Source organism: Myotis nattereri (genome assembly GCF_964212035.1).
Source record: "Myotis nattereri genome assembly, chromosome: 7".
Classification (NCBI taxonomy): domain Eukaryota; kingdom Metazoa; phylum Chordata; class Mammalia; order Chiroptera; family Vespertilionidae; genus Myotis; species Myotis nattereri.
The window spans coordinates 46704247-46731300 of NC_138082.1; the positions used below are offsets into that span (position 1 = coordinate 46704247).

General features: G+C 38.0%; 1 protein-coding gene across 1 annotated transcript; it reads right to left on the reverse strand.

Moving 5' to 3' along the window:
* Positions 1-2171: 2171 nt before the first annotated feature.
* Positions 2172-25613, reverse strand: ERICH2 (glutamate rich 2). The gene is made up of 11 exons (XM_081095445.1): positions 25505-25613; positions 22107-22142; positions 20382-20430; positions 20118-20154; positions 19694-19807; positions 14698-14846; positions 11180-11364; positions 5202-5259; positions 3737-3808; positions 2989-3116; positions 2172-2699 (listed from the first exon to the last, which is right to left on the reverse strand). Exons 4-10 carry the CDS (start codon positions 20144-20146, stop codon positions 2995-2997), a joined length of 729 nt encoding a protein of 242 aa, XP_080951571.1. The 5' UTR covers positions 20147-20154; positions 20382-20430; positions 22107-22142; positions 25505-25613; the 3' UTR covers positions 2172-2699; positions 2989-2994.
* Between the last annotated feature and the right edge of the window lie 1441 nt (positions 25614-27054).

Sequence of the window (27054 nt, forward strand, 5' to 3'; positions counted from 1 at the left end):
TAACTCCCCCATTCCATTGCATCTCTCTGCAACTGACTCTTTCTAGGCTACAACTTTAAACTGTTAGAATGACTATGTACGAGTGGTGTTCTGTACTCTACGTCTATTCTCCACACTTTCAGATATATCATATAATGTATGTGTGTATGTATATGTATCACACACACACACACACACACACACACTCACATTAAATTGCAATCCCCAGGAAGAACTACATTTTACATCAAGATCTAGGACACACACACATACTCAGACCAAAAGTTTCACAAAAACGTAATTTCCATACTCTTTCGTAATGTGTGCTATTTCCTATTCTATATAATGTAATCTTAAAACATCCCAACTACTTGTGACTCACTATAAATTTTTCATAACTGACCAATGGATCATGACCTGTAGTTCAAGAAAACATTTTTCTACCTGGCTACTAGAATGTTCTTTCTAAAATACAATCATTATTTTTCTTTAAATTCTTCAATGGCTTCCCACTACTCTAAAGATAAAGGCTTATATAATCCTCCATTATCCAGCTCTTTTATCACTGTAGCTTCATCTGTTTCTACTTTAACAGGTTCATTTTCATTTTGCAATCCAACCTTACCTACTTACTTTCTGGATGCCGAATGTATCTAGTGTTAGAACACTTCCCCACATAGTCTTGTAGCGAATGCCTGCTCATTCTAACTTCTCAGCTTAGACTTCACTCCCCTCTGGATGCTTTCCCTGGATGCTGGGCCTCGGTTAGGTACCCCTCCTGTGTGCACACTGGACTTCCTCAATGCAATGTTTATCACCCTGTATTTCAACTATGACAGTGCTATTTAAGAGTACTATTTAAGTACTATTCATGCGTTTTGTTCCCCATAGTATACCTAACAGGCCTTCAGTAAATATTTATTAATAAATGAAGCGATTTAGTGGGTTTCTCATGTTGTTGGATATTTGGTTGTTTTTTTTTTTAATTTTTATTTTAATCCTCACCTGAGGACTGATCTTAGAGAGAGAGAGAGGAATTGGGGAGGTGGGGGGAGGGGAGGAGAAACACCAATGTGAGAGGGAAACATTGATTGGCTACCTCCTGTATGCACCCCAGCTGGGGATTAAACTGCAACCTAGGTATGTGACCTAACCTGGAATGGAACCCACATTTAAAACAAATTTTTTTTGTATATAGGATGATGCTCCAACTAATTGAGCATTGGTATTTAGTTCTTTCACACCACTGTAACATGTTATAACATTTTAAAGAAGGCACAAGTCTGGAACATTAAACAGTTTCTAGGCTTTAGCTTATGTGAAGGTTTTTAGAATTTAGTGATGTGTGAAGTAGCATGGAACGCTGTGTTCAAGGTTCTCTAGATCTCTCATACTGAGACAAAAACTAGCATCTCCAAGTCTTAATTTCCTCATCTGAATTCCAATACCTGTTAACATTTACTCTTGGATATCTCCAAGCATCCCCAATTCAATTCATATCACTTACAGGGATAATAATAGCATGCGCTTAGAACTATTGTGAGAAGACAGTGAGTTAAATAATAAAATAATACTTGGCAGATTATTTTTTTATCTATTATTACTACATACCTATGTCAAGTTTTGCCAACACCCTAAGTTACATTGGTTAAGGAGAGCAAGAAGAATGAGGAATAGGAAGAGTGGGATATGAGTATCCTGTATGAGCAAACCTCGTGATATTTTGACTGTTCAGATAGTTGTTGTCTCAGAACTTTCACGTTCCTTTAAAAGAAAACTAAAATCTCATTAATGTAACTAATTTGTAATTTCAGTTGTATTTTATGAACTTCTTGTGGGGGAAGAGGACCTCTATACTCAGGTAAGCATCTCAGACTGACACATGGTGGTTTTGCTATAGTGGGGAGGAATAACAACCCCCACCACAAATAAAAAGAAGAGCCATTTGTGAGGTCTGTGTCAGCCAGCCCTCCAGTGCTATCTGACTTCTTATGTCACTAGAGGATTATACATATCTGTCTTCATTTATCTGAGTCACTGCTATAAAATGGTGCACAAGTTCTTCCTTTAAACGTTAGCAGACTACAAAATGCCCAAAGAATAAACTATGCTGCAAACATTTTGGATATAACATCTGATATAAGAATAAAAATTCAAAATACACCTCCACAAATCAGACTGGCACACTGAAAACAAATTACTTAGGAATATATTTCTTATTTTTACCTTAGTTACCTTACAACCTATTTTGAAGATGGCAGAAATTTATCGAGGAATACAGAATCAGCAAAATAATTTCGATTAATACATCAAAGGTGTCATATAGTTGTGTAAATGTTTCATAAAAGAATATAAACATTTCATTAATTTTCACTACATTCATCCACTTTGTGTATACATCCTATTATTTTCCAGGTACTTGTGCAGTTGCTAGGAATACAATGGTGAAAAAGACAAAGTCGTACTTCAGGAGGTTACATTTCCTGACTGGAAGGGAGAAGATAAAAAGGGCAAGTAATTAAATAAGAATGTCAGGTACTGATATATGTTATAAAGAACATAAGAAAAATGATATAAAAATACCTAAAGAGGTGGTCATGGAGGGACTAAGAGTATGATTCTGGAGCGATAATGTCCATGTGCAATCCGGGCTCTACCATTCAATAGGTATATGATGCCGGGGCAAGCTACCCATCCTCTCTGTGCCTCAGTTTTCTCATCTGCTGAATGGGAATAACAACAGTACTTACCTCATGGGTTTGTTGCATTAAGTAGCGTGTGTAGAACAGTACCTGGCACATAGTGCGATGTGTTTTCAAATATAAGTTGTTTTCCTCTCTGAGTAACTCACATTGAATCAAGACCTTAATATTAGGAAGGAGTTCAAACTAATATGGATAAATTAAAGTACCTCTATACCAAATAAAGAAGAATAAAATGCAGTTTTCTTCTTTATATTTCCATGCTATATAGTAATGAAAATATATGAAGATTAAACCATAGTAGCACCTTTCATCACCCATCTTCACATTCATCAGAGCTTTCTTCACTCGGCTCCTCACTGCTTTCTCCTTCACTCTCCCCACTACTGTCTTCTTCACTATCTTCCTCATCTTCCTCACAATTTTGAGCTTTCTCTGCCACAGAAAGGAAGAGAATCACTTAATATGTTTCTTAACATTTTCACTCTTTTGAAAAATTGAAATTCTTCTTGCTTCTCCCTCCACTAAGAAATGTATATTTTGGGGACATGAGAACTGAGCTGAACTTTGTTAACTGTATAAAGGGTTAAAGTAGTAGTACAAATAAGACTATATTCTTATTGGCATAAAGATGTCTGTGGACTGAAAGTAAATTTCCAACCAGATCTATAAAATATTTTTTTTATTATGAATGTAATTCTTAAACAGAATAGGATAATTCAGAGGGCACTGGCTTTCCTTGGAATTGTGGGATAGTCCCTTTAATACAAGGGGCAATTGACATGTTCTATTCCCTCTGAAGACTGTTGTGCAAATGCCTGTGCCCAGGAAGCCCACTTTGTTTGGGTAGTTCCACCCCACAGAGAAAAGGAAGTCGTCTTGACCATCTACAAAGGACAAGCTGGTTTCAATAACCATCCAAGATGACCATTAGCCTTTTCTTAACCACATCCTGAGGATGTACTTTGGCAATCTCCTGGGATAATGGGGTTTTAAATAAATAGTGACTGCTCATAGTTCTATGAGAAAGAATGAATTTCAATTTTTAAATTTACCCATCAGCAACATTTCTTCAATAAGTACTAAGAACTCCTTGGCCTCAGGATTTTCTGGTTCATAGATTAGGACTGAAAATAGACAACAGAGTGTGTGTTACTAATGGTCAAAATGTTTCAGCAAACAGGCACCTCAGAAGGAGATTGAAACTGTCAATCAGAGTAAGGAAAAATGCACAAAAGCGATAAACACCAACAATTATACCATGGATGTATTTAAGTGCAAACAGAGAGTGATATAAAATAGTTTTAACAGCAGAACAGAGGATAAGTTAACTAAAGTACAATAGGAAATATCCAAACTGAAGCAGAGAAATAAAAAGAAATCGGGGGGAAAAAGTAAAACAAACACAAAGCTGAGTATAAGATACATGTGGGACACTATGAAAACAAACTCAAATTTATGTATAATTGAAGATCTAGGAAGAAAAGAAAGAGAATAGAGTAGAAGTGATATTTTAAAAGATAATGGCTAAGAAAGGTAATGAAAACATCAACCCACAGAATTAAGAAACTCAGGAAACCTCTCAAGCCTCCCGTTGTATAAAGGCAAAGAAAAACCACAACTGTCAAGTCAAACCACAAAAAACCAAAGATATAAAGAAAAAAAAAGCTGGGTAATATTCTTCTACTAAAAAATGTCCAACGGTTTCCCACTCAGAGAAAAAGTGAAGATCCTAAGCTGTGAAAAGGTGCTATGTAATCTGCACAACCTTAACCCATGACCTCTGTGACTTCATCTCCTATCACACTTCCCTTGCTTATTTTCTCCAGTGATATGGTCCTGGTTGTTGTCAGGCACATTTGCTATTAGTCCCGCCTGGAACTCACTGTTTCCAGATACCCACATGACTAGGTCCTCAACTTCAAGTCTTTCCATGTGGTCTCCCGGGACCATCCTATTTGAAACTTTTTTTTTTTTAATTTTTTTTTTAATTTATTGCTTAAAGTATTACAAAGGGTATTACATATGTGTCCATTTTATTGAAACTGCTTTGCCTCCCCCCAGGACTTTCTATTCCTTCGTCCCTACTTTATTTTCCTAGATAGAACCTATTATTTATGACACACTCTTTATATGAGTTTTATCATCTGCCTGATACTAGATATAAATGTGGGATCATTATCTGTTTTGTTGACTGCTATGTTTCCAGTGCCTGACATATGTAGGCACTCAAATATTGGTGGAATAATTGCATGTTAAATAAGGTTTGCTGCACTACCTGACAGCAATTACCCATTATCATAAAGGTAAGGATTTTGATTTACCTTCATGGTATTAGTGGTAATTAATTAGTCTTTTTTACTTGATCTCATACCAATCAACCTAATTTATTGTCAAGGAATCACTGAGACACCATCAGGGAAATTCACTGGACTTAGGATAATCAAACCATCTTATATATTATGGAATGTATTTAGAAACAAAGAGAAGATTAGAAAACAGAAAGTATTTTGTACTTACTCATTTGACATAATTTTTTAGCCAAATGGTAGTCTTGGCTCATTTCTGCTCTTAGGAACTGGAAAACATTAAGAAATTCTCCAGATAAGTAATTTCAGAGAGAATTTAAGTGTCAATTGTATACTCCCTAGAAAATATTTTATTAATGATTAACTATTTTGCTTTTAACATTTACACACGTTTTTCCAGGAGTGAGTCTGTAATCAGTTAATCAATTAAGAATATTTAAGGACTTCTCATGGCAGGGCAACATATGTAGAATGATACCTCTACTTTTCTGCAGCCACACTACACATACACTACTGAACAATTTGAGGATACATAGACTGATTAAACCGGAGAAGATAGTGAAGACATTAATCACTTTAATATTCTTTTGGTTCAGATACAGCTTTTACTTGTGAACTTAGTCCATAATTACATGATCATACTCAGTAAAAAAATGAAGATTTACAATTATGTATATTCATTACTTTTTAGTATTGCACTCATACCATTTTGCTTTTACTATTTTTAAAATATTTTTCTTGTTACAAAGAAACACATTTTTGTATGTAGAAAATTTTAAAACTAAATATACTCATTCTGTCCCCACTTAAAAAGCTTCTATATTTCTACCATCCAGAAATGTTTATTTTTACATCTTTATATTGTTTCCATAAATGACCACATATTTACAAAAACTAGAATTGTTCAGTAACTTTTTAAAAATACATCATGTTTATGTTCACATATCATGATCATTTTCTCCCATGGAATTAAACATCCTTATATGTTTTTTACTTACTTAGGCTGTAATTTACCAAACTAATATTTTATTATTAGTTATTTAAACTGCTTCCATGAAAAATAGCCTACACTTAGATAATTGTTCTTGCTTGTGTGTGACATCCTGAACCATATGTAGATACACTAGGTTTACTCTCCAAGAGACACGAGCATCGAGTCATACAAAAAACAACTAAACAACAACAAAACACTTCTCACACATTTCCATATATTTGTTAATACCCAGGTGCCATTGTTAGAGGCAGTTCTTTACCAGTTTTCTAAGTTTCTTCCATGGGTATTAGATTATATTTTCCTAATATAAACAGAATTATTCTTTCTATAAAAAATTTTCATCAGAATCCTTATTTATTCAGATCAATAATTGTCTTACATTTTTAAAAATTGATTCTTGTAAAAGGTTAAGACGTTCATTTTCATTCCTATTTGTAGTTTTCTTCCATTTTAATTATAATATCTAGTGTTTGATCTATGTCATTTTCTTCCAATATCTTGCTCTTAAATTGATATAATAATTTGGTTTGTACTTTGAATTATTAATTTGTTCCTTTAATTATTTTCTTTGTACTTTTCCTTATGTTTATTTTATTCTTTTTCTAGTTTTTGGTGTTAATATTTAGTTCATTTACTGTCACACTTGAGTCATCATTATCATCAAAACATTTGAATTTCAAGCATTTTTCAAATGTTTTAATATTTAGTGTTATGGTTATAACTATTTTTAAATGTTATAATGTTATAAGTTTAAATGTTTAATTCATGTGTCACTTAGAAGAATATCTTTTAGTTTCAAGTAATTGTTATTGCACTTATTTTTATTATGTTTATATTTTTTAAATCCTTATGGAAAATTTAAATATACACAGAAGTAGAGGAAATTGTAAAAGAAGTATATGCTCCCAATTCTTACCTTTAAAAATTAACATTTTACCAATCTGGCTTTATCAATATCACTGCATAATCTTTTGCCCCCTTTGCCTAGACTATTTAAAAGTAGTTTACAGATAACACCTCATTTCACTTTGATTAAAAAGCCAATCACATTATTGCTATCACACCAAACAAAATTAACAAGAATTTCTTTTTTTTTTTTAAATATATTTTATTGATTTTTTACAGAGAGGAAGGGAGAGAGATAGAGAGTTAGAAACATCGATGAGAGAGAAACATCGATCAGCTGCATCCTGCACACCCCCTACTGGGGATGTGCCCGCAACCCAGGTACATGCCCTTGACCGGAATCGAACCTGGGACCTTTCAGTCCGCAGGCCGACGCTCTATCCACTGAGCCAAACCGGTTTCGGCAACAAGAATTTCTTAATATCAACTAATATCCAGTCTAGTTTTTTAAACATCAGTATCTGCATTTATTTATTTTTAAAATATATTTTTATTGATTTCAGAGAGGAAGGGAGAGGGAGAGATGGAAATATCAATGATGAGAGAGAATCATTGATCAGCTACCTCCTGCACACCCACACTGGGGTTTGAGAAACCTGGGCATGTGCTCTGACCAGGAAGAGAATTGTGACTTCCGGGTTCTTAGGTTGATGCTCAACCACTGAGCCACGCTGGCCGGACTCCAGTCTATTTAATGACGTGTTATATTAATAATATTAGCTTCCAGAAATAAAAGGTGCATGGGATCCATTTCAAAGGCTCCTTTACATTGATCTATTTTTTATTTGCATTGATATATTTTATGTTTTGAATATAAACATATTTTCTTTAATAATTCAAAAGCCAGTGAAATTAAGAAACTCATGCAATGGATATTTGGATAAAGACTTTCATGAAAGTTATTTAAGATTTCAAACTTAAGCTGAAGACAGGTTTTAAAAAATTGGTTGTATATTAAATTATTTGTGACATTCAAAATAAAGAAATGCTTAAAAAGTAAACTAAAAACATGAATTTTGATGTAATCCTGACTGGAGAAAAAAATCCAGTTATAAAAGTCATTTTAAAGACAAATAGGGAAGTTTCAATTTGAATATAATATACTTTGTTACAGCATTGTTGATAACTTTCTTAGATGTGATAAGGGTATGATGTTAATTTGAAGAATGAATTATTCTTAAGAGACCCATGCTCAAGTTTTAGGGGTGATGTTTTATATTGTCTGCAACTTTCAAATGTTTTTGCTAAAAATATATATTTAAGCTTATATATTTATACCTTATCTATCAAAAGACAGAGAAAACTTAATAGAAACTGATGTAGAATTGACAAAAACGATAGCATAGTAGACAAACATGTTAAAGTAGCTCTTATAAATATATGCCATATGCTCAAAAGTAGAGGAAAATATGAACATACGGAGAGAAATGATACAAAATATTTAAATGAAACTTCTGGAGATGATAAATAGAATGTTTAAAATGAATGTATGTTATATTCTCATATATTAGAGAGAGAGAGAAAGGGAGGGAGGGAAGAAGGATGGGATTAACAGCAGATTATAATTGCAAAGATCATGAATTTGAAGACAGCAATAAAAATTTCTTAAATGAAATAGAGAACAGAGGAAAAAAAGGAGTATCAGTGACCCTTGGGACAATATTTCGTGGTCTAACATAGGTGTAATTATAGTCCAGATGAAGAGAGCAGGGGTCAGAAAAAAATATTTGAAGATTTAATTGAATATTTTCCAATCCTGGTGAAAACTATAAACGGATAGATCCAAGAATCTCAATGAACAGAAGAATCAAGGCACATCATAATCAAATTGCCAATAATAATAATACAGATGAAAAAAATTAAAAACAGACAAAATGACATATTATAATGTAGCTTACTAATGATAACGATAATAACAGACATCTTTCTGAAACTATGCATCTTTCAGAAAGCAGTACAGTGGGGCCTTGACTTACGAGTGTCCCGACTAACGAGTTTTTCGAGATACAAGCCGTCTCTCAGCCGATTTTTTGCTTTGAGTTGCGAGCTAAAATTCAGGTTACGAGCCAGCTTCAGATACCCCACCGCTAGTTGGCGCAGCGAACGTCACAGTGAACGCCACAACATCAGCCCAGCATCACGTGTCTCACTCGTTCACTTTAAGATTTGACATACGAATAATTTGAGTTACGAGCTCCGTCATGGAACAAATTAAACTTGTAAGTCAAGGCCCCACTGTATTAGACAGTGGAATCACCTTTCAAATTATAGGAAATAACCTGGCAACCTAGAATTCTCCAACTAACCTATCTTTTTAAAAAGGTGAAATTAAGACTGTTTCAGACAAACAAAAGCTGAAAGAATTCACTGTCAGCAGAACTGTCCTATAAAATATACTGAAGGAAGATTTTTAAAAAAATTCTTTATTATTGTAAGTATTATATATGTTCTCCTTTTCCTCCATTGATCCCTTCTAGCCCACATCTTTCCCCTGCCCCAGGCCTTCACCATCCTATTGTCTGTGCCAATGGGCTATGCCTATATGCATACAAGTTCTTTGGTTGATCTCTTCCCTCCCACCCACCCATACCCACTGAAAGAGGGTTTTTTTGTGTGTGTTTTCAGGTAAAAGGAAAATATCAGATGAAGAGCTGGACCCTCACAAAGCTATAAAGAACACCAGAAATGGCCCTGGCTGGTGTTCCTCAGTGGTTAGAGCGACAGACTGTGAACTGAAGGGTTATGGATTCAACTCCTGGTCAAGGGCACCTACCTCAGGTGCAGATTCACTCCCTGTCCCTGGCTGGGGAGCATGTGGGAGGCAACCCGTCGATGTGTCTCTCACATCTTTCCCTCTCTCTCCCTCCCTCCTTTCCTCCCTTTCTCCCTCCCTCCTTTCCATCTACTCTCTCTGAAAAGCAATGGAAAAAATATCCCCAAGGTGTGGACTGAGAAAAAAAAAGAACACCAGAAATGGTTCCAAAAAAGATATGTCTTCTGCTCTGCAGGTGTGGTCCATTTGGTTAAGCATCATCCCATGCACAAGGTTGCTGGTTTGATTTCTGGGTCAGGATACATGGCCAGCCCACTAGGGGGAGTGCAAGAGGCAGCTGATGGATATTTCTCTCATTGATGTTTCTCTCTCCCTCTCTTTGAAATCAATAAAAACGTATTTGGGGGAAAAGAAAGATATCTTCCAATTTAAGAAATCTCTTTAAAAGATATTTGACCATTTAGCACAGCTGGTGTGGTTCAGTGGTTGGGTATCAACCTACGGACCAGGAAAGCATGGCTCAGTTCCCAGTCAGGGCACATGCCTGGGTTTTGGGCTCGATCCCTGGTGGGGAGTGTGCAGGAGGCAGCTGATCAATGATTCTCTCTCATCATTGATGTTTCTATCTCTCTTTTCCTCTACCTTCCTCTCGGAAATCAATAAAAATATTTTTAGAAAAAAGATAATTGACCATTTTTAAAATGAAAATAACAATGCATGTGGAACTTATAACATATATAGAAATAAAATGTTTGACAACAATAATAGCAAGGATGAGAAGGGGACATGAAAATGTACTATTATAAAGTTTGTACAATATACATGAAGTTGTGTAATATTAAGTAATGGTAGACTGTGACACCACAATAAATAAAATTGTTTTGTTCTCTATGGAATTATCAGTAAATGTACATTTTTCCCCCTGTGATATTTCAGGCTTCAATGCCTTTGCATATGTTGTTTGCGGTGTCAGGAATGCCTTCTCCTCTTGTTTACCCTTCTCTTCCTCCTTCCTTTAAGTTGTTAAGATGTATTCAGGTCTCTTCCTTTTATCCCATTTCTCCTGTTTCTTTTCTTAATTACTCACTTAATCCTCTGTTCCCAGAGAATTCCATAAACACTTCTACTAGCACATATTTCATTATAAATTATATTATATAAGTAATATGTGCATGTTAGTTCTCAAAGGTGAGACCTGTCTTTATTTCTACACATTCCCAGTAACTAGCATGGTGCCCATGCTTTATGTACAAAGCATTCCTCTAAACAGTGCTAGAAGAGTTTTATACCAAATCTACTCTTATTCCTGCTCCTGTTACCAGAATACTGTCAGTCAATTCTAGAATCTTCTCTCACCGCTCCTTTGGTGAAGGTTGTAAGAGAGATGAGTAGCCAGGTAAGCATCTGTACATGGCAAGGATCTTTTTACTATTTTTTAAATCCTCAAGGCTATATCATATTTAGTTATTTTAATATTTTTAAGATTCTTAAATTATAATGCACAAGTAAAGCTTACTTCTGCCATTAACTCTAATGGGGCACGAGTGTCCTTTTTTGGGCCACTGTCTTCATTACTTTTGTCACTGGTGTCATCTTCACCATCATCTTTTGTTGACTCGGACAATTTATCATCAATAACCTGAAGGCAATTTTCATTATTTTCCTCCTGTTTTGCAATGACTTCATTTTTGCCCACCTCACCTAAAACAACATACATAATTAATCAATAAATATTAAAAAGTTCAAAAATTTTAAATGCTTACTCCTAAATGACAATGTAACAAGCGTACATGTTGCCTATATGGCTTTCTGTTCTGGAGTTTTGTGTGCTTTATTTTTTCTTGACTAAACAGCACTGGTTTCCATTTTCAAAACAGGTAATAAAACTGCCAAATGAGCCGAAACCGGTTTGGCTCAGTGGATAGAGCGTCGGCCTGCGGACTGGGGGGTCCCAGGTTCGATTCCGGTCAAGGGCATGTACCTGGGTTGCGGGCACATCCCCAGTGGGAGATGTGCAGGAGGCAGCTGATCGATGTTTCTCTCCCATCGATGTTTCTAACTATCTATCTCTCTCCCTTCCTCTCTATAAAAAATCAATAAAATACATTTAAAAAAAAAAACAAAAAAAACAAAAAAAACCTGCCAAATGAAAGAGGAAAAAACCCAAATCTATAACAATGAGTTGATGCTAATGTTAACTGTTTGGTGCTTGAAATTTTAATAAATAGAAAATATTTTTTGTTTATAAAGAATATAATTTCAAGAAAAAAGAAATTAATGCTATTCTACCTCCAGAAACATATTTCTTAAATTATTCTTATAGAAGGTAAATACAAAATAAAGAGCTTGAGAGTAAAAGTAAGGCTGGAGAGGCTGAGAAACAAATAGTCCTTCTTAGGTCATGTCACTCCTTGGTTACTTGAGAATAAAGTTCTCTCATTCTCTCTCTCTCTCTCTCTCTCTCTCTCTCTCTCTCTCTCTCTCTCTCAACACACACACACACACACACACACACACAGAAGAAACACACGTGGAATATTCTAGATATAACCAGAGGTTACATAACATTATTAATGATTTTCCTTAATGTTAAGTCAAACATAGATAACCCTACAATTAAAACTAAGCACCACTGAGTGACTACCCATTTAGTGCCTGGCACTATGCTGAGTCCCAGTTTCACAAAAATGAATGGTCCCTGATCTGAGAGTACTTGCAAAAACTCTAACTGCAGAGTCAGAAACATATGGAGGATTATAAAAGAGTATGGAAGAACAGTGATGAAGATGTGTGCTAGGGAAATGGGAGAACAAAGGGGTGCCATACCCCAGTCTGGGAGTGGTCAGGAGCTGTCCAGTCTGAGTGGATCAGTTTTTCCCGGGAGAGGGGACAACATGAGCCAATACAGAAGCAAGAATGTGTGTGGACTATAATCACTCTGGTGCTGCTTAAGGGTCAAGGTTAAGGCTGAAATGGTGACAGATGTGCCTGGAAGTGTAGGTAGGGGCTAGATGGATAATGGAGAGTCTTGTAGACCAGAAGCCTTGGGGACTATCTTAAGAATGAAGGGGCTACTAATGAAAGATTTTATGTAAGGAAACAAGTATGATCAATTTTGCACTTCTGAGGGAAAACTTGGAGAGCACGGTAAAAAGTGTATTTGAGGGAAGACAAAAATAAAGAGTAAGGGGAGAGATTAGAGTTGTCTTTTAAAAATCAAGATAAGAGACATGACAGGGAACTGGTAAAGTAGGGATGGAGCGTAAGTGATAGATTAGAGAAATATTTAAGAGGTAAAATCTCTATGGTACAAACTATTGAAACACTTTCCAAACTTCAGTAATTCTTATCCTATCTTCAACCATTTTGATATATATATATATATATATATATATATATATATCCTGTACTAATTAATATTCTCCTTTGAATGTACTTTTTTAACATATACTTTGTTAGATCATAAATATCATCCATGGAACTGATGGATTAATAAAAGTAACATATAATAATCCTAACACATTATATCCAATTACTCTTCTAAACACTACATATATTAACTCATTTTCTCTCAACCCAAAGAGGTTTTACGTTTATTTCATGCATAGATGAAACTGAGGGACAGAGAGGTTAGATAACCTGCCCAGCTTCACACTGCTAATTAAATGGTAGATCTGGGAGTCAATTAGACTCCAGAGTACATATTATTATTATTATTATTATTATTATTATTTTTAAAAATATATTTTTATTGATTTCAGAGAGGAAGGGAGAGGGAAAGATAGAAACATCAATGAGAGAGAATCATTGATTGGCTGCCTCCTGCACACCCCCTACTGGGGATTGAGCCTGGAACCTGGCATGTGCCCTTGACCAGAATCAAACCCAGGACTCTTCAGTCTGCAGGCTCTATCCACTGAGCCAAACTGGCTAGGGCCATATTATTAACCACATCTTATATTGTTATTTTTCCCAACACACATGAAAATATACTACTATTAAAGTAATTTTTAAAAAAAGTTTACTATGTGTTTCCTAAACGTATCTCTTTGGGAAACACTATTGAGTGAGCTTATAGGACTACTTTGGCTCTATGGATATCTCTCTGTTTCACACTAACTTGTGATACATCATTTCTTTCTTGTCAGATTTTGAATATCTGGGAAGTCTTGTGAGATGCCTTTTGGAGCTACTCTAAATAACATAGAAACACTTGTATAGAAAGGAGAAAATGAGGAAATCTAGGAGAGCTTAAGAGAAAACAATGTTAGAGAACACAAACTAAAAAAGTCTTTCCAAGAGTAGGGTGGCTTTGCTACCTGATTCTGTGTCCTTTATGGTGTCCATCAGCTCACAGCCACTCTGATCTCCCAGTGTGTATCCAGCCTGTTCATTGACTCATCACACTGATGTCATCAGGGAAAGATCAGAATAGGGAATTCAAGGCTGTGTGATGTCACAGGAACTGTCTCACCTCAGTTAATTCACAAACACACACTGAGCTTCATGAGAGAGGTTTCCTGATCCCTAGATCTAAGGTAGTCCTCTCCCAGGGGCCATTTATTAACATTGTAACATCCATCACAACCTGACATTGTGTTGCTTTTTTGTTTGTATTTGTTTTATATTGTTTATTGATTTTTAATAGTTGGCTATCTCCCACTAGAATGTAAACTTCATAAGGGCAAGGACCTTGCCTATTTGCTAACTATTGTATCCACAGCTTCTAAAGCAGTGACCAGCACTCAATAAACCATCGTTGAATGAATGGAACTTGTTTGCTTTCATTAGGTATTTTAATTCATTCTAAAATTTAATACTCTATTACTATCATTTCATATAATATTTTTCCATGGATCCTACACCTGACTGCATATCAGAATTATATGTTACATCAATTTGAAAAAGTACCAATTCCCATGATCCTCCCCAGACCTATAGAGTTGTCAACATCCCAAAGGTCATGGTGAAAGAAGGCTAATTAGAAGCAACAGTTGATCTAAAAAAAAAAACCCCAAAACCAATTGTTATTACCTGTGCTTTCTTTTAAGAAGGAAGTTGACCATAGCTTTGACTGTAGATTTGTTTCTGTATCTTTATGTTCAATACTCTTTGAAGATACTCTATTTTCAGTATTCTTTAAAAAGACCTTATTTTCAATATTTTTTGAAGAGACTTTCTTCCTAAATGTTAAAGTAGACAATCAAAATACTTTCCTAGGTCAAAATTATGTTTAAGGCTTTATTTGGGTACACACACACACACACACACACACACACTTATTTAATATAAGCACACAGTATAATATACTAATAATCAACTAAATAGCTAAAATGCAGTATCTTCTTTGTGGGAAAGCATTAAAAATAATTTTTACTGGTGATTAAAATTCTATTTCTGCTTGGCATTTGCCATTGTGTAATGATTCTTAGAATGTTTTCAGTATTCTTTAACACAGAGCATATAAGCAATCAGTACGCGTGTCTTTGGCACATCATATATATATATATGTATATATATATATATATATATATATATATATATATATATCTGTTATATATATATAGAACAAAAAAAACTAAGGAATACTAGCCTTTTTTAAATGTTGTAAATCCATTCTTACCATTGCTAAATGCTACAGTATGGAGAGAGTGCAACACTAATGTTAATCTTGGTCCTAATATAAAGTAGCCTGCTTTTTCATTAAGTAGCTGAAATAAAATGGGTTCTCTCTTAGCCTCTAAGCCTGAAACCTCATGTCAGTAAACAATGCACTGAGACAGAGGATTCATGTGTGGTGCACTCTGTTTACAAAGATAGGCACCCAGACCGGTGGAAAAATGACCCCAAGTCTGTTTTCCATAGTTTTAAGATTCTTTTAATGTGTCTCCTTTACCAAGTTTAAAAATTAAACTCTTAGTTTGCATGGAAAGATATAAAAAGATATAAAGTATTACCCGCCCCCCCCCCCCCCCCCACACACACAAGTTATGGTGGCTCTCTATTTTATCCCCATTGAAATGTGAATCCAGAACATTAGTACTGTAGTTAAGTTAGTGGTCTTGTACAGTGATTTAGCAAAGAGGCTAAATAGCTTGTTATATTCTTAATACAATGGGATGGAATGGAATCTTCACTTCCCCAGTACATGCTGCTAAAGTAAGTCCTCTCCCTGGTAACACAAAATACACAGCAGCCCTAGCTGGTCTTGCTCAGTGGATAGAGTATTGGCCTGTGGACTAACGGTCCTGGGTTTGATTCCAGTCAAGGATACATATCGGGTTGCATGCCCCCAGTGGGGGGCATGCAGGATGCAGCCAGTCAATGATTATCTCTCATCATTGATGTTTCTCTCTATCCATCACCCTTCCTCTCTAAAATCAATAAAAATTAAAAAACAAACAAAAAAATGCACAGCAAAAATTATTTACATTTATCTGCCTCTGCCCTCAATTTTCTATTGCAAAAGAAAACAACTAAGAAGAAACTCTAGATGTGAAAAGTTGAGAAGTCACTTAAACATTCAATTTCTAGCATGGTGATCTCATTATTATACCAAAGGTCATTACAAGTGATTACTAGAATTTATTTGCTCTAATAACTAATCTAGGTAAAAGGCCTTAACTGCCTACCTCCCCCCCTTACAAATTATAGTATTTTGTTGGATCCAAAATACCATATATTTATTAGACTACCATTTTTAAGAAAAAAAACAAAAAAAAAACGTTGCCAAGTTTAAGATGCCATCAATTATAAAAGATGTTAAACTATGATGAAAATATGTGTACATATTTTAAATATGAAATATGTTACTTATAATTGACCAAGAAAATTTAGCTAGTATGGTTTTGGGTACTTGCTTTTTAAATAGTATTAGTGACACATGGAGAAAGCCAACATATTCAATGTAATAAATGGGATATTACTATTTGGAAGCATTAACATGCCATAAAAATACATATGAGAATTGGTGCCAAATCCTCATTTTAACAATAAAGTATGAATTACCTTTCTGCTCACTTTTTGTAGTCTTTCTCATATGCAGTTTTAAAGACTCAAAGGCCCAAAGGCCAATCTCCTCTTCAACTGTAATCTATTGATTTTCATTTGCTAAAGTGATGTTATTTATGGTAACAATGCCTCTAACCACTAAAAAATGTAGATAACCAGTATACTCTAAAAGATGTGTTATTTAAATACAGTTATAATTAAGGAAAGATTCAAATTTTTACTTTATGTAATATCCTTTGGAAATGGAAGATATTTAATTTAGTATCTGCTAAGATTAGAGAGTTAGTCAAGTTAGATATCTCACTGGAGGGTATTTATGCTAAAGGATAAATAATCCAGGTTTTAGAACTGCTTTTTAAGAGCACTGGGCATATTTATGGAATGACCCCAAATTTCTATTGGAATTAACAAATTTTTTCAGGAAGTTTATATTTTAAACTTTGTTTTAAAATGATTTACAATTTGTCAAAAATGGGCCTAAAATTAATTAAAACTTACTTTTCTAAGAATGTCTTAGTTATATTTAGAGAAACTTGTGTTGCTGACATATAAGGTTTGCTGGCCAATTCCTGGTCTTGTTCTTAAAGTGTAAAAATGGGAACTAAAAAATAACTTATTCATTTTAGAAAAGATAAAACATGTAATTATGGAATAACAGAGATATAGTGTTTTCAGCTCAGAGCATTGAGTGCAGTGGGTCTGCTTCAGCCATTTCCCCCTCACATCTTTAAGTATGCTCAGAAGCTTGACCAAAAAACCCAACAGATCAAAGGTCCAAGACCTATAAAACTTTGTTCAGCATTAAAGATATATTTTACCTTTACTACTGAAAAGTTTGTTAATTAAGTGCAATTTGTTGAGTGGACAAAATCTCTCACATGGGTCTATGGGAAAAAAGGAAATGATAAATGTGAGTTTTATGTGCAGAGTTTGATATTCATGGTTTATAAAGTCCTTGCGGCTCCTTGAAGAATCAACCAGATTAAGGCAAAGAACTGGTGGGGAAAGAAAAGTTCTTATTTTCCTCTAACCCAAGCTAGATAGGATCTTATGGCAAATTCCACTTGCCAGCCAGACTACCGAGCCAGTAGGGGTTGGAAAGTGGAATCTGAAGCTATGCTGAGAAAATTCATCAACTTTGCAGTTCAGTCACACTAGTTCCCAAACAAAGGTTCCCACACTAGTTCCCACACGATTTTCTAGCTCATTTTTTTTTCCCAGGACTGATCCTGTTTGCCTTCAACTCTGGGTAAGGAACCTGAAGTGACAACGCCACACAATGGTGAGGCTTAATGGCTACACTAACTATCCACTTCAAACTACCAAACCAAACCTAAACTCTTCTCTGCAAGCAAATTTAAGGAAATGTTCTCATCTTACCCTTTCAAAAAACAGTTTGATGAGCTGATGCAATTATTAATGAGGTCAAGGGAAAAAGTAGGCACTCTACTTTTCTATTTTGGCCCTGGCTGACTTTGATTTATCCCTGGGGTATAACTATTTCAGGGTGTGGATCACTCCCAATCCAATTCTAACATTGCTTATCACAGTCTCAGAACACAGGGCTCACAGTAGACAAAACAATTTATTTTCATTAATGACCTATTAACTTCTGTTACTATTATTGGAAGTTATATTTCCCTCAAAGACTATTCAAATTGTCTTAGACTTTTTAATTTAAATGTTTTCAATGATGTAATCTAGATACACTAGTATAAAAGCCAAGAGAGCCCTAGCCGGTTTGGCTCTGTGGATAGAATGTCCGCCTGTGGACTGAAGGGTCCTGGGTTCGATTCCAGTCAGGGGCACATGCCTGGGTTGCGGGCTCGATCCCCAGTAGGGGGTGTGCAGGAGGCAGCCAGTCAATGATTCTCTCTCATCACTGATGTTTCTATCTTTCTCTCCCTCTCCCTTCCTCTCCGAAATCAATAAAAATATATTTTAAAAAGTAAAAAATAAAAATAAAAGCCAAGCAAAGGGAATGATGGAATGACCGGAATGACTGGTCACTATGAGACGTGCATTGTGCCGGCCAACCAGCCCAACTGAGGCCCCAATAAACATTGCTCCAACCTTCTGAATTCCCTCCCCGCCTGGCTGGCCCAGCCCCTGATCGCCGCCCCCACCCCCTGGCCCCATCAGGGGTGGGGCCGGCCAGCCAATCTCCTGCATCTCCCCCCGCCCCCCCCAGCTTGGCCCCAATCAGCTCCTATTGAGTTGGGCTGGCCGGATCCCACCTGTGCACAAATTCGTGCACTGGGCCTCTAGTAGGATATAAATATAAATATATATATATATATATATATATATATATATATAACAGAGCATTTATTTTTTCTGGTTGTCTATAATGTTTAATCTGAAGTATATAGATTCTCATCATTGATCTGCTGTACATTACTCTCCCTTTAATATAAGAATATGTATTTAATATGTAATTTACAACAAAGCAAAGGTGGAATCTAATTTTAATTTTTAGGTTTGATAGTATGAAGTTGAAATACATATTGCATTACATGAAATTTTTCCCAGCCAAAATATTCACAATAAGTCAAAATAATATTAATTTGAATAGAATCCCACCAGAATGGTGCTTACAAACCTGTCAATAATTGATCTCTATAAATGTGTTTTATGATCAGCTTTCAAAATGTAATTTTTTATAGACTAAATGATAGAATATTTTTTTCAGGTGATAGCAGATGATCATATCAGGAAGGGCTTTGATAAATGAGCAGAATCAGCTACTTAATCTTTAGCTACTAAGTTTAAACTGAACTATGGCTCTTTTTATCACTAATCTCTTCATCTACTTGGGGTATGAATGTATTTTCCTTATTTACTAGTAATGAATCATCTCATAGTAAATAAAAAATCTGTTTATAAATATTCATTTAAAGATATATTCTGAAAGAAATGAGCAATGAGGCCCTAGCTGGTTTTGCCCAGTGGATAGAGCACTGGCCTGCAGACTGAAGTTGTCGCGGGTTCGATTCCAGTCAAGGTCAAGAGCACATACCTCGGTTGCAGACTCCATGCCTGCCCTGGTCCCTGCCCTGGTCGGAGTGCATGGGGGAGGCAATCAATCGATGTGTCTTTCTCTTTCTGTCTCTCCCCCTCTCTTCCACTCTCTCTAGAAAAAAAAACAAAGAAGAAAAAGAAATGAGCAATGAGAATTACGTAAGTACAGAATCCTTGGCATTTAAGCATTTTAAAAAAGTGAATATTACCTATATCTCTACAATTTTATGAAAATTCATGTTTCATTTTAAGTGTCCTTTTATCTAGTAACAATTGCTTTGACTGAAGCCAAAGCCAAAGTGCTAATCCATGTACTTCTGGCCTTTCAAATTTAATTGGGTGACAAATGATTGTATTATCTAATTCTAATTGCTCAAAAGGCGTGTGATAGATCAGTGGCACAATCAGAGACATTTTCTTACTCTGACATTGTTTCATTTGGTTCAATCATCACTTTTTCTGAAAGAGAAGAAAAAAACACTCTCAGTATTTTATCAATAGTGATGTTCCTAACAGAAATTCCTGACTGGCAAATATTTAGGCATTTTTTGAATGACAGGCAATATAATAAAGGATTAATTGCTAAGTCTTTCAATCAGACTCAACTATTCCAGTAAATTATCTTCTTAATATTTAAGACAAAATGTTATTTAAACATATTCTTTTTTAAGTAATAAATCACTTACCCTTTGGAGCAACCACCAGCAACTTGCCATTCTGTCTATATTTTGGAGCCTAAAATAGAAGCAGAAATAAAAACTAGCATTATCATTATTATTTTCATTTGCTGTATTTGAAGTGATTTATTCATAGTCTTATATAAACATTTCTGTTATTTAGGCTAAAAGGTAACTTTATCCTAAAGCAATTATTTAAAAAACTATATGTTGATGGTAAAATAGAACTACTAGTAAAGTGTCCTTAAAAAGCTTGTGTACTCTTACCTTTACAGCATCTGTCTTATCTAGATAATTCCTGCAAAAACCAAAATATTTATTTCATAAGTGAACAATTGTATAAATTTAGACTCAAAATAAAATAGAATGGCCGAAACCGGTTTGGCTCAGTGGATAGAGCGTCGGCCTGCGGACTGAAAGGTCCCGGGTTCAATTCCGGTCTAGGGCATGTACTTGGGTTGCGGGCACATCCCCAGTAGGAGATGTGCAAGAGGCAGCCGATTGATGTTTCTCTCTCATCGATGTTTCTAACTATCTCTCTCCCTTCCTCTCTGTAAAAAATCAATAAAAATATATTTAAAAAAATAAAATAAAATAAAATGCAGAACTCAGTTTGTCAGTAGAGTATTAAATATGTATATTGTTTTTTGTATTTGGTATAGATTATTTCCATCCTAACTGGAAAACCTCATTTTCTGGATGATGAAACTAAATTAAAAAAAAAGTATACAGAAATTAACCCTTTGTCCCCTTTTACCTTGGAGTCTATGCAAAAAGAGTTATAGCAATAATTTTGCATGTTAGAAAAGTGATGGATTAAATAAGCCACTAACTCTGTTACTATTTGATTTTATAAAGCCTGGTCTCTAGCCCTAGCTGGTTTGGCTCAGTGGGTAGAGTGTTGGCCTGCGGACTGAAGGGTTCCAGGTTCGATTCTGGTCAAGGGCACATACTTCAACGGCACATACCTCAGTTGCAGGTTCCTCCCTGGCCCAGGCCTTGGTCAGAGCTTGTGCAGGAGGCAACCAATCAATGTGTTTCTCTCACATCGATATTTCTCTCTGTCTGTCCTTCTCTCTTCCACTCTCTCTAAAACTCAATGGGAAAAATATCCTTGGGTGAGGATTAAAAATAACACACACACACACACACACACGGTCTCTAGATCTAGATACAAATACAATCAATAGCAGATTAAGGATTCACCTTTCCTACTGAGCTGACCCTACAAATTATTACACCAGCAAATTATTTACACCAGCTTTTGTCTCCTCAGCTTTTGTCTTCAACAAAACGTGAGCCAAACTGCCTGCCAGATTTTAGTTCATCCATATTATGAAAAACACCTTTATAGAGTGCATATAAGCCAGAAGAAGATATTGCATTTCTAATAAAATATTATTTCAATAAAAACATTTAGAAATTAACCTTTGATTTTTCTCTAGACAAGTAATTCTTACCTTATAAATTCCCTTATGTTTATTAACACTTATAAGTTAAAATGTTTTTTCTGTGAAGTTTTACCTTTCCTAAGTTACCCTCTGTAGACTGATTTTCCTACAAGTTAGCCCTTTATGTACTTGCATAAATTTCATTCTAATTTCAGGGAGAAAAATCAGCTCATACGGTTTTTTTATGTTTGAGAGAGGACACACCTAAACTTTTCATAGGAAACAATTCACTTGTCCCCAAATCCTAAGCCAGACTTCTCAAATTATTATTAGTAGTACATACCTAGGGATTTCTGGAATATAAAGTGTAGGGCCAGATCTGTGGACAATAAAAGAAAAGCTTCATTATTTTGCATTAAGTTTTTCTCTTTTTAAATCCAGCTCCCTCACACTGATCTGTACTCCTGAATACATCAGTAGTATGTAAACTTTTGCCTCGAGCTTTGTTTTCCAGGCAACCCTAACCAAGCCAGACATTGTTATTAATTTGACTAGTGGCCCGGTGCACAAAATTTGTGCATTGTGTTGTGGGGGGGGGGGAGGGGGTACGTCAGCCCGGCCTGCACCCTTTCCAATCTGGGACCTCTTGGACATCCCTCTCGCAATCTGGGACTGCTGGCTCCTAACCGCTCACCTGCCTGCTGGCTTGCTCGCCCCCAAACTGCCCCCCCACACCAGCCTTCTTGCCTCCAACTGCCCCCCCTGCCAGCCTGATTGCCCCCAACTGCCCCCCCCCCCCCGCTGGCCTGCTCAAGCCCAACTGCCCCCCCACACCCGCTGGCCTGATCACCCCCAACTGCCCTCCCCTCCTGGCCTGATTGCCCCTAACCTCCTCTGCCTCAGCCCCGCCACCATGGCTTTGTCCAGAAGGGCGTCTGGAAGGTCTCCCAGTCTAATTAGCATATTACCCTTTTATTAGTATAGATTATCCCTCTGAGAAGCTCACAGAGAGCTAAAGTACACCAGAAAAGCATGGCATCTTTTGGGGGAAAACAGTCGTAGAAGACTAAACTCTAGAATAAATGAAAGATTTTCCTCCTAATTCTCTAGGGTAGTAGACAGAGCTCAGAACTTGAAACAATACAATGAACCAAATAAGGCCTTAACAAAAGAAATCTGGGATGGCTTCTCCTGAGAAATACTTCTACTCCACAGATTTCCACAATCCTGTGTTGCCATAGTTTGCCTTTCTAGCTCCAGAATCTTTATGGATTGCTACTGTCCAACCTTTTACCTGGATGGAGACACGCCATAGGGGACGCGCTCCCGGGCCCGCTCCTCAATAGTGGCCGAGCTGCGGTGGGAGCAGCCCCCCTCGGAGCTACCTGGCCCAGCACTGGGCCCCGCCAGAGACACTATGTCTGAGCTGGCTCGTGCCAGGTGGGCCACACCCAACCCCCGTGCCTCCTCTGGGTCCAGGCCGCAGAAGTTAAAAAATCGCTCCAGGTCGGCCGCTGCCCGCGAGAAGCGCTCACTCAGGTCTGACTTGGAGCGCTGCAAACCTGGGGGCCGGGCTGGACTGGAGGCGGCAGTGTCCGGTGATGGGCAGGGCTGGGCAGGTGAGGCCGGCAGGGGACGGATCCATAGCTTATGAATTACTATGATTGCTGTGTCTTAGGACAGTACCTACTCTTATATTCAGATGGGCTGGATCTTTTAACCACATAAGGAGGAAGAGGCTATCAGTAGACAATACTGTATTCTAGGGATACTTAAAGAAATTATACCTGAAAGAATATAGCAAATCCAGAGAACAGGCCTCAAGCTTGATTCTGTTACTGGAAAGTTGTTCCGGGACTGCTCTGTTTATTAGACTTTCTCTTCCTTTATCTTTCCAATTCTGCCTCCACTGCTTGCTGACCCCCTCAGATATCCCCAGCCCATGAGCTTAAAATAAGGGATTTAATTGACCAATATTAAAAATTCAGATTTCACAAAATCCGTATTTTAGGTTTTTCTTGTAATATTGGAAGACATCTTTTCTTCATCCCACTTGTGCAATTATTTTACCCTTTTGTGCTATTTGTTTTTATAAGCTATCTTGTACTCTACTAGGCAAGGAATGAATTACTAAATAGCTACATGTCCAGGATTTGCCAATGTGGTGAGAAGGAGACGCAGAGCTGATTAAGCACCATCCTCCGTCCCAGAAGAACTTAATGAGGAAACATAAAAGGACATTATTTCATTGCAGAGCTCAACGGTGTATAAAATGGCGTCAATGATCATCTGTTGCTCACGTTCATATTTAAAAGTGACTACATATAAATTTTCTATTTTTCGTTTACAACATAATTCAGTGCCCAGCCTCTGGAGTCAGACTGCCTATGTTCAAATCCCAGCAAATTGTGTGACCTTGAGCAAAGTCCCTTAACCTCTCTATGATTCACTTTCCTCGACTGTAAAATGAGTATAAAAATACTACCTACCTCATAGAATTATGAGGGTTAATATAAATAATAATAAGTATTAGTGGCACCTGTAATTATAATTAATTACAACTCCTCCTCCAGTTACTATTATTATTATTACCCACAGCCTGTCAGGGACAGTCCTGAAGGTGAACTCTGACTTAGGGAAGACAGATCTAAGTGCACAGCTGAGACTGGATGGGGCAAAGGAGGGGGGAAGCACTGATAACCCAGCTCCAAGGTGGTAAGCAGGAAGCTCTGAATTCTGGAGTGCAGCAGCGGAATTGCTACAAAGGTGTTGCAATTCAACTCTGGTAAACTCTTAACAAAGAGCAGTGTTGTTTCCCTGAGATTAAAAAACACAAAACTTCAATTAGCAAAAAATAAAAATAGCAAGGTGGATTTGGGGAACATTGTATTTGGTTTTCAGGAGAATGAAACGAATATATAAATAAAAAACATTTTCAGTGTCTTTTTCAGGCTTATTAAAAAAACCACAATAACTTCTTGGATAAGAACAGATTCATCCATGTGTTAAGTTAAATGCCGCCGGGCGCAGGGTGGAACAGTTTAAGGCAGCAGTCAGAAAGACTTCACTAAGACCAGAAATCTCAGGTCGATGTCATGTCAAGGCTGAAGACGGAACCTTACAAGTGATCCCTTGTCCAAGGCCCTCATTTTACGAAAGATGAAAAGAAAGCCCGCGGGCGTTAAATAATTCGTCCAAATTCCACCGAAACTTTTTGGCTGCGCAAGTTATGTCTAGAGAGTAATGACGTCTTAACTGTAGCAGTGAGTGCTTGCTCCTATTGGCCATTAAGCAGTTTCCAAAAACAAATAAATAATAAATAAATATCTAAATAAATAAGGATAAAATTTTAGTAGAGGACCAAAGGAAGTAGCGGAAGCCTTGAGATGAAACGGAGCACTTGTCACGGGGGCGGGAGGGGAGGAGGGGGCTGGCAGGCGGGAGTCCGCCGGCCGGAGCTGGCGGCGTGTGTGCCCGCGGGGCAGCGCCGCCATCGCTCACTCTCCGGACACTAACGTCCTGCCTCCCACTGCGGCCAGAGAGGCGCCTCCAGCCGTGCGAGCGGGTCCTACCTTCTCGCGTGCCGCCTGGCAGCCGTGGGGCCGCACAGCCCAAACCTGGAGGGTGTACAAAAGTTGGCGGAGCCAGGCGCCGGGCCCGGGTGGTCCGAGGTGAGAGGGGAGTCCGGCTGCACGCGGGGGCCGGGAGAGGGAGACCCGCAGTTGCCGCGGCGCCTCTTACCCGCTTGGGGCCCTCGGAAGCGGATCATCTGAAAGGCAGTCGCCGAAGGCCGGCCCAGCTGGAGGTTCGCGCGGGTTTCGGAGCAGCGAGCTGTGGACGCCTCGTCGCCATGGAGACGATACCACTTGCGGCTGGAGTCCAGGGAGCCGCCGTGGAAGGCGGTGGAAGGGGCGGGGATTGTTAGGGGCGAGCTCGGGAGCAGAGAAGGGGCGTGGAGGGGGCGGGCCGCGCCTGGGGAGCCGCAGTTGGCGCGAGACGAAGCGGGTTGAGGGGGCGGGGCGGGCCTGGGGCCAGGCTGTGGGGGCGGGGAGGGACCGGGTCCCGGTCCGGGCTGAGGGGGCGGGTCGGGCCTGGGGCGGGGCCGGGCTGAGGGGGCGGGGCCGGGCTGAGGAGGCTGGGCGGGGCCCAACTTAGGGGGCGGGGCGTGCCTGGGGCCCGGCTGAGGGGGCGGGGCCGGGCGAGCCTGGGCGGGGGCTGCGGGGCGGGGCGAAGGTGAGGCGGAGGCGGAGCACGCTCTGCGAGTGAAGGCAGGTGCGGGGCGCGAAACCCTGACTTGAGAGCCCCTTGGATCTAGGGGTCCCGCCGCGCAGTAGGTCAAGTGCATACACCCTCGGACGCACGTCCGCACGTTCCCCGGTTACTGGGAGAAGGGCCGAAGGAAGGGAGGTTGAAATATCACTGTTCATACCTGATCCTATTCTTGGTGGGAAGAGGGAAAAGGGCGTGGTGGCCGCGGTAGAGTTTTAAACTTGTGGAGTAAAAGGAGGCTCAGTCTTGCACTGGGAGGGAGGGTTCTCCCTGAATGTGAATGAACAAATGTCCCCTGCAGGACTTGGCCCCTCAACCTGAGGTCGCCCCAAGAAGGTTATGGGTTTCCTGGGGGGTCTCTGGACGCCAGTTTCCCCACAAATCAGGTTCGAGTGAATAGAACCCGGGACCCTCCTCAGTCCCACCAACCCCTGCCAAGTCCCAAGTGAAATCGGCCAATGGGAGGTTTTACTGATTAGATGACTGTGTTAGTCACAGAAGGGGGCGGGGAAGAATATCATTAAACAATTCTAATTGTTCTTCAAGCTTGGCCTCTAGGAAGGAATTGGTTGGTTTTCTCCACTTAAGATGCGTAGAAGTCACTAGGATCGATTTGTTGCCAGGCAACGTGTTTTGAAGGAAGCCTGTTTGTTGGAATCAAATCTTGATTCAAATTTCACTGAATAGCCCTGATATGAAGTTTAATTGCTACTTAACCTTTGGACTAGGTGCCCTCTGGGAATATGTACCTTGGTAGATGGTTGTGAGCTTCAAATGACACAAAATATATAAAGCTCTGGCATGTAAAAGATGCTTCATATGTGGCAATTTTAAATTAATTTATTACTATTATTAAAAATAGAGCCAGCCGAACCATTTCAGGAAACAAAAGTATGCAGAGTGTCTGTTATTTTAAAAATTTTTAAATCATTTCTCCACATTCACTCTAAATTTCCTTGGAACCCTGGATGGAAGGAAGGAGGCAAAGGGATAAAGCCAGAATAGAAGTTTTTTTTAAAGAA

What these genes read in the sequence shown, in the direction of transcription:
- ERICH2 (XM_081095445.1), bottom strand. Translation starts at nt 20,146, where the DNA reads ATGATTGAACCAAATGAAACAATGTCAGA. An exon ending in GCATGGAGTCTGCAACCGAG is followed by an intron (nt 14,847 to 19,693) that starts GTATGTGCTCTT and finishes TTTAACATTTAG; the next exon opens with GAAGAAAGTCTCTTCAAAAA. An exon ending in CTTCTTAAAAGAAAGCACAG is followed by an intron (nt 11,365 to 14,697) that starts GTAATAACAATT and finishes ATGTTGTTTTAG; the next exon opens with GTGAGGTGGGCAAAAATGAA.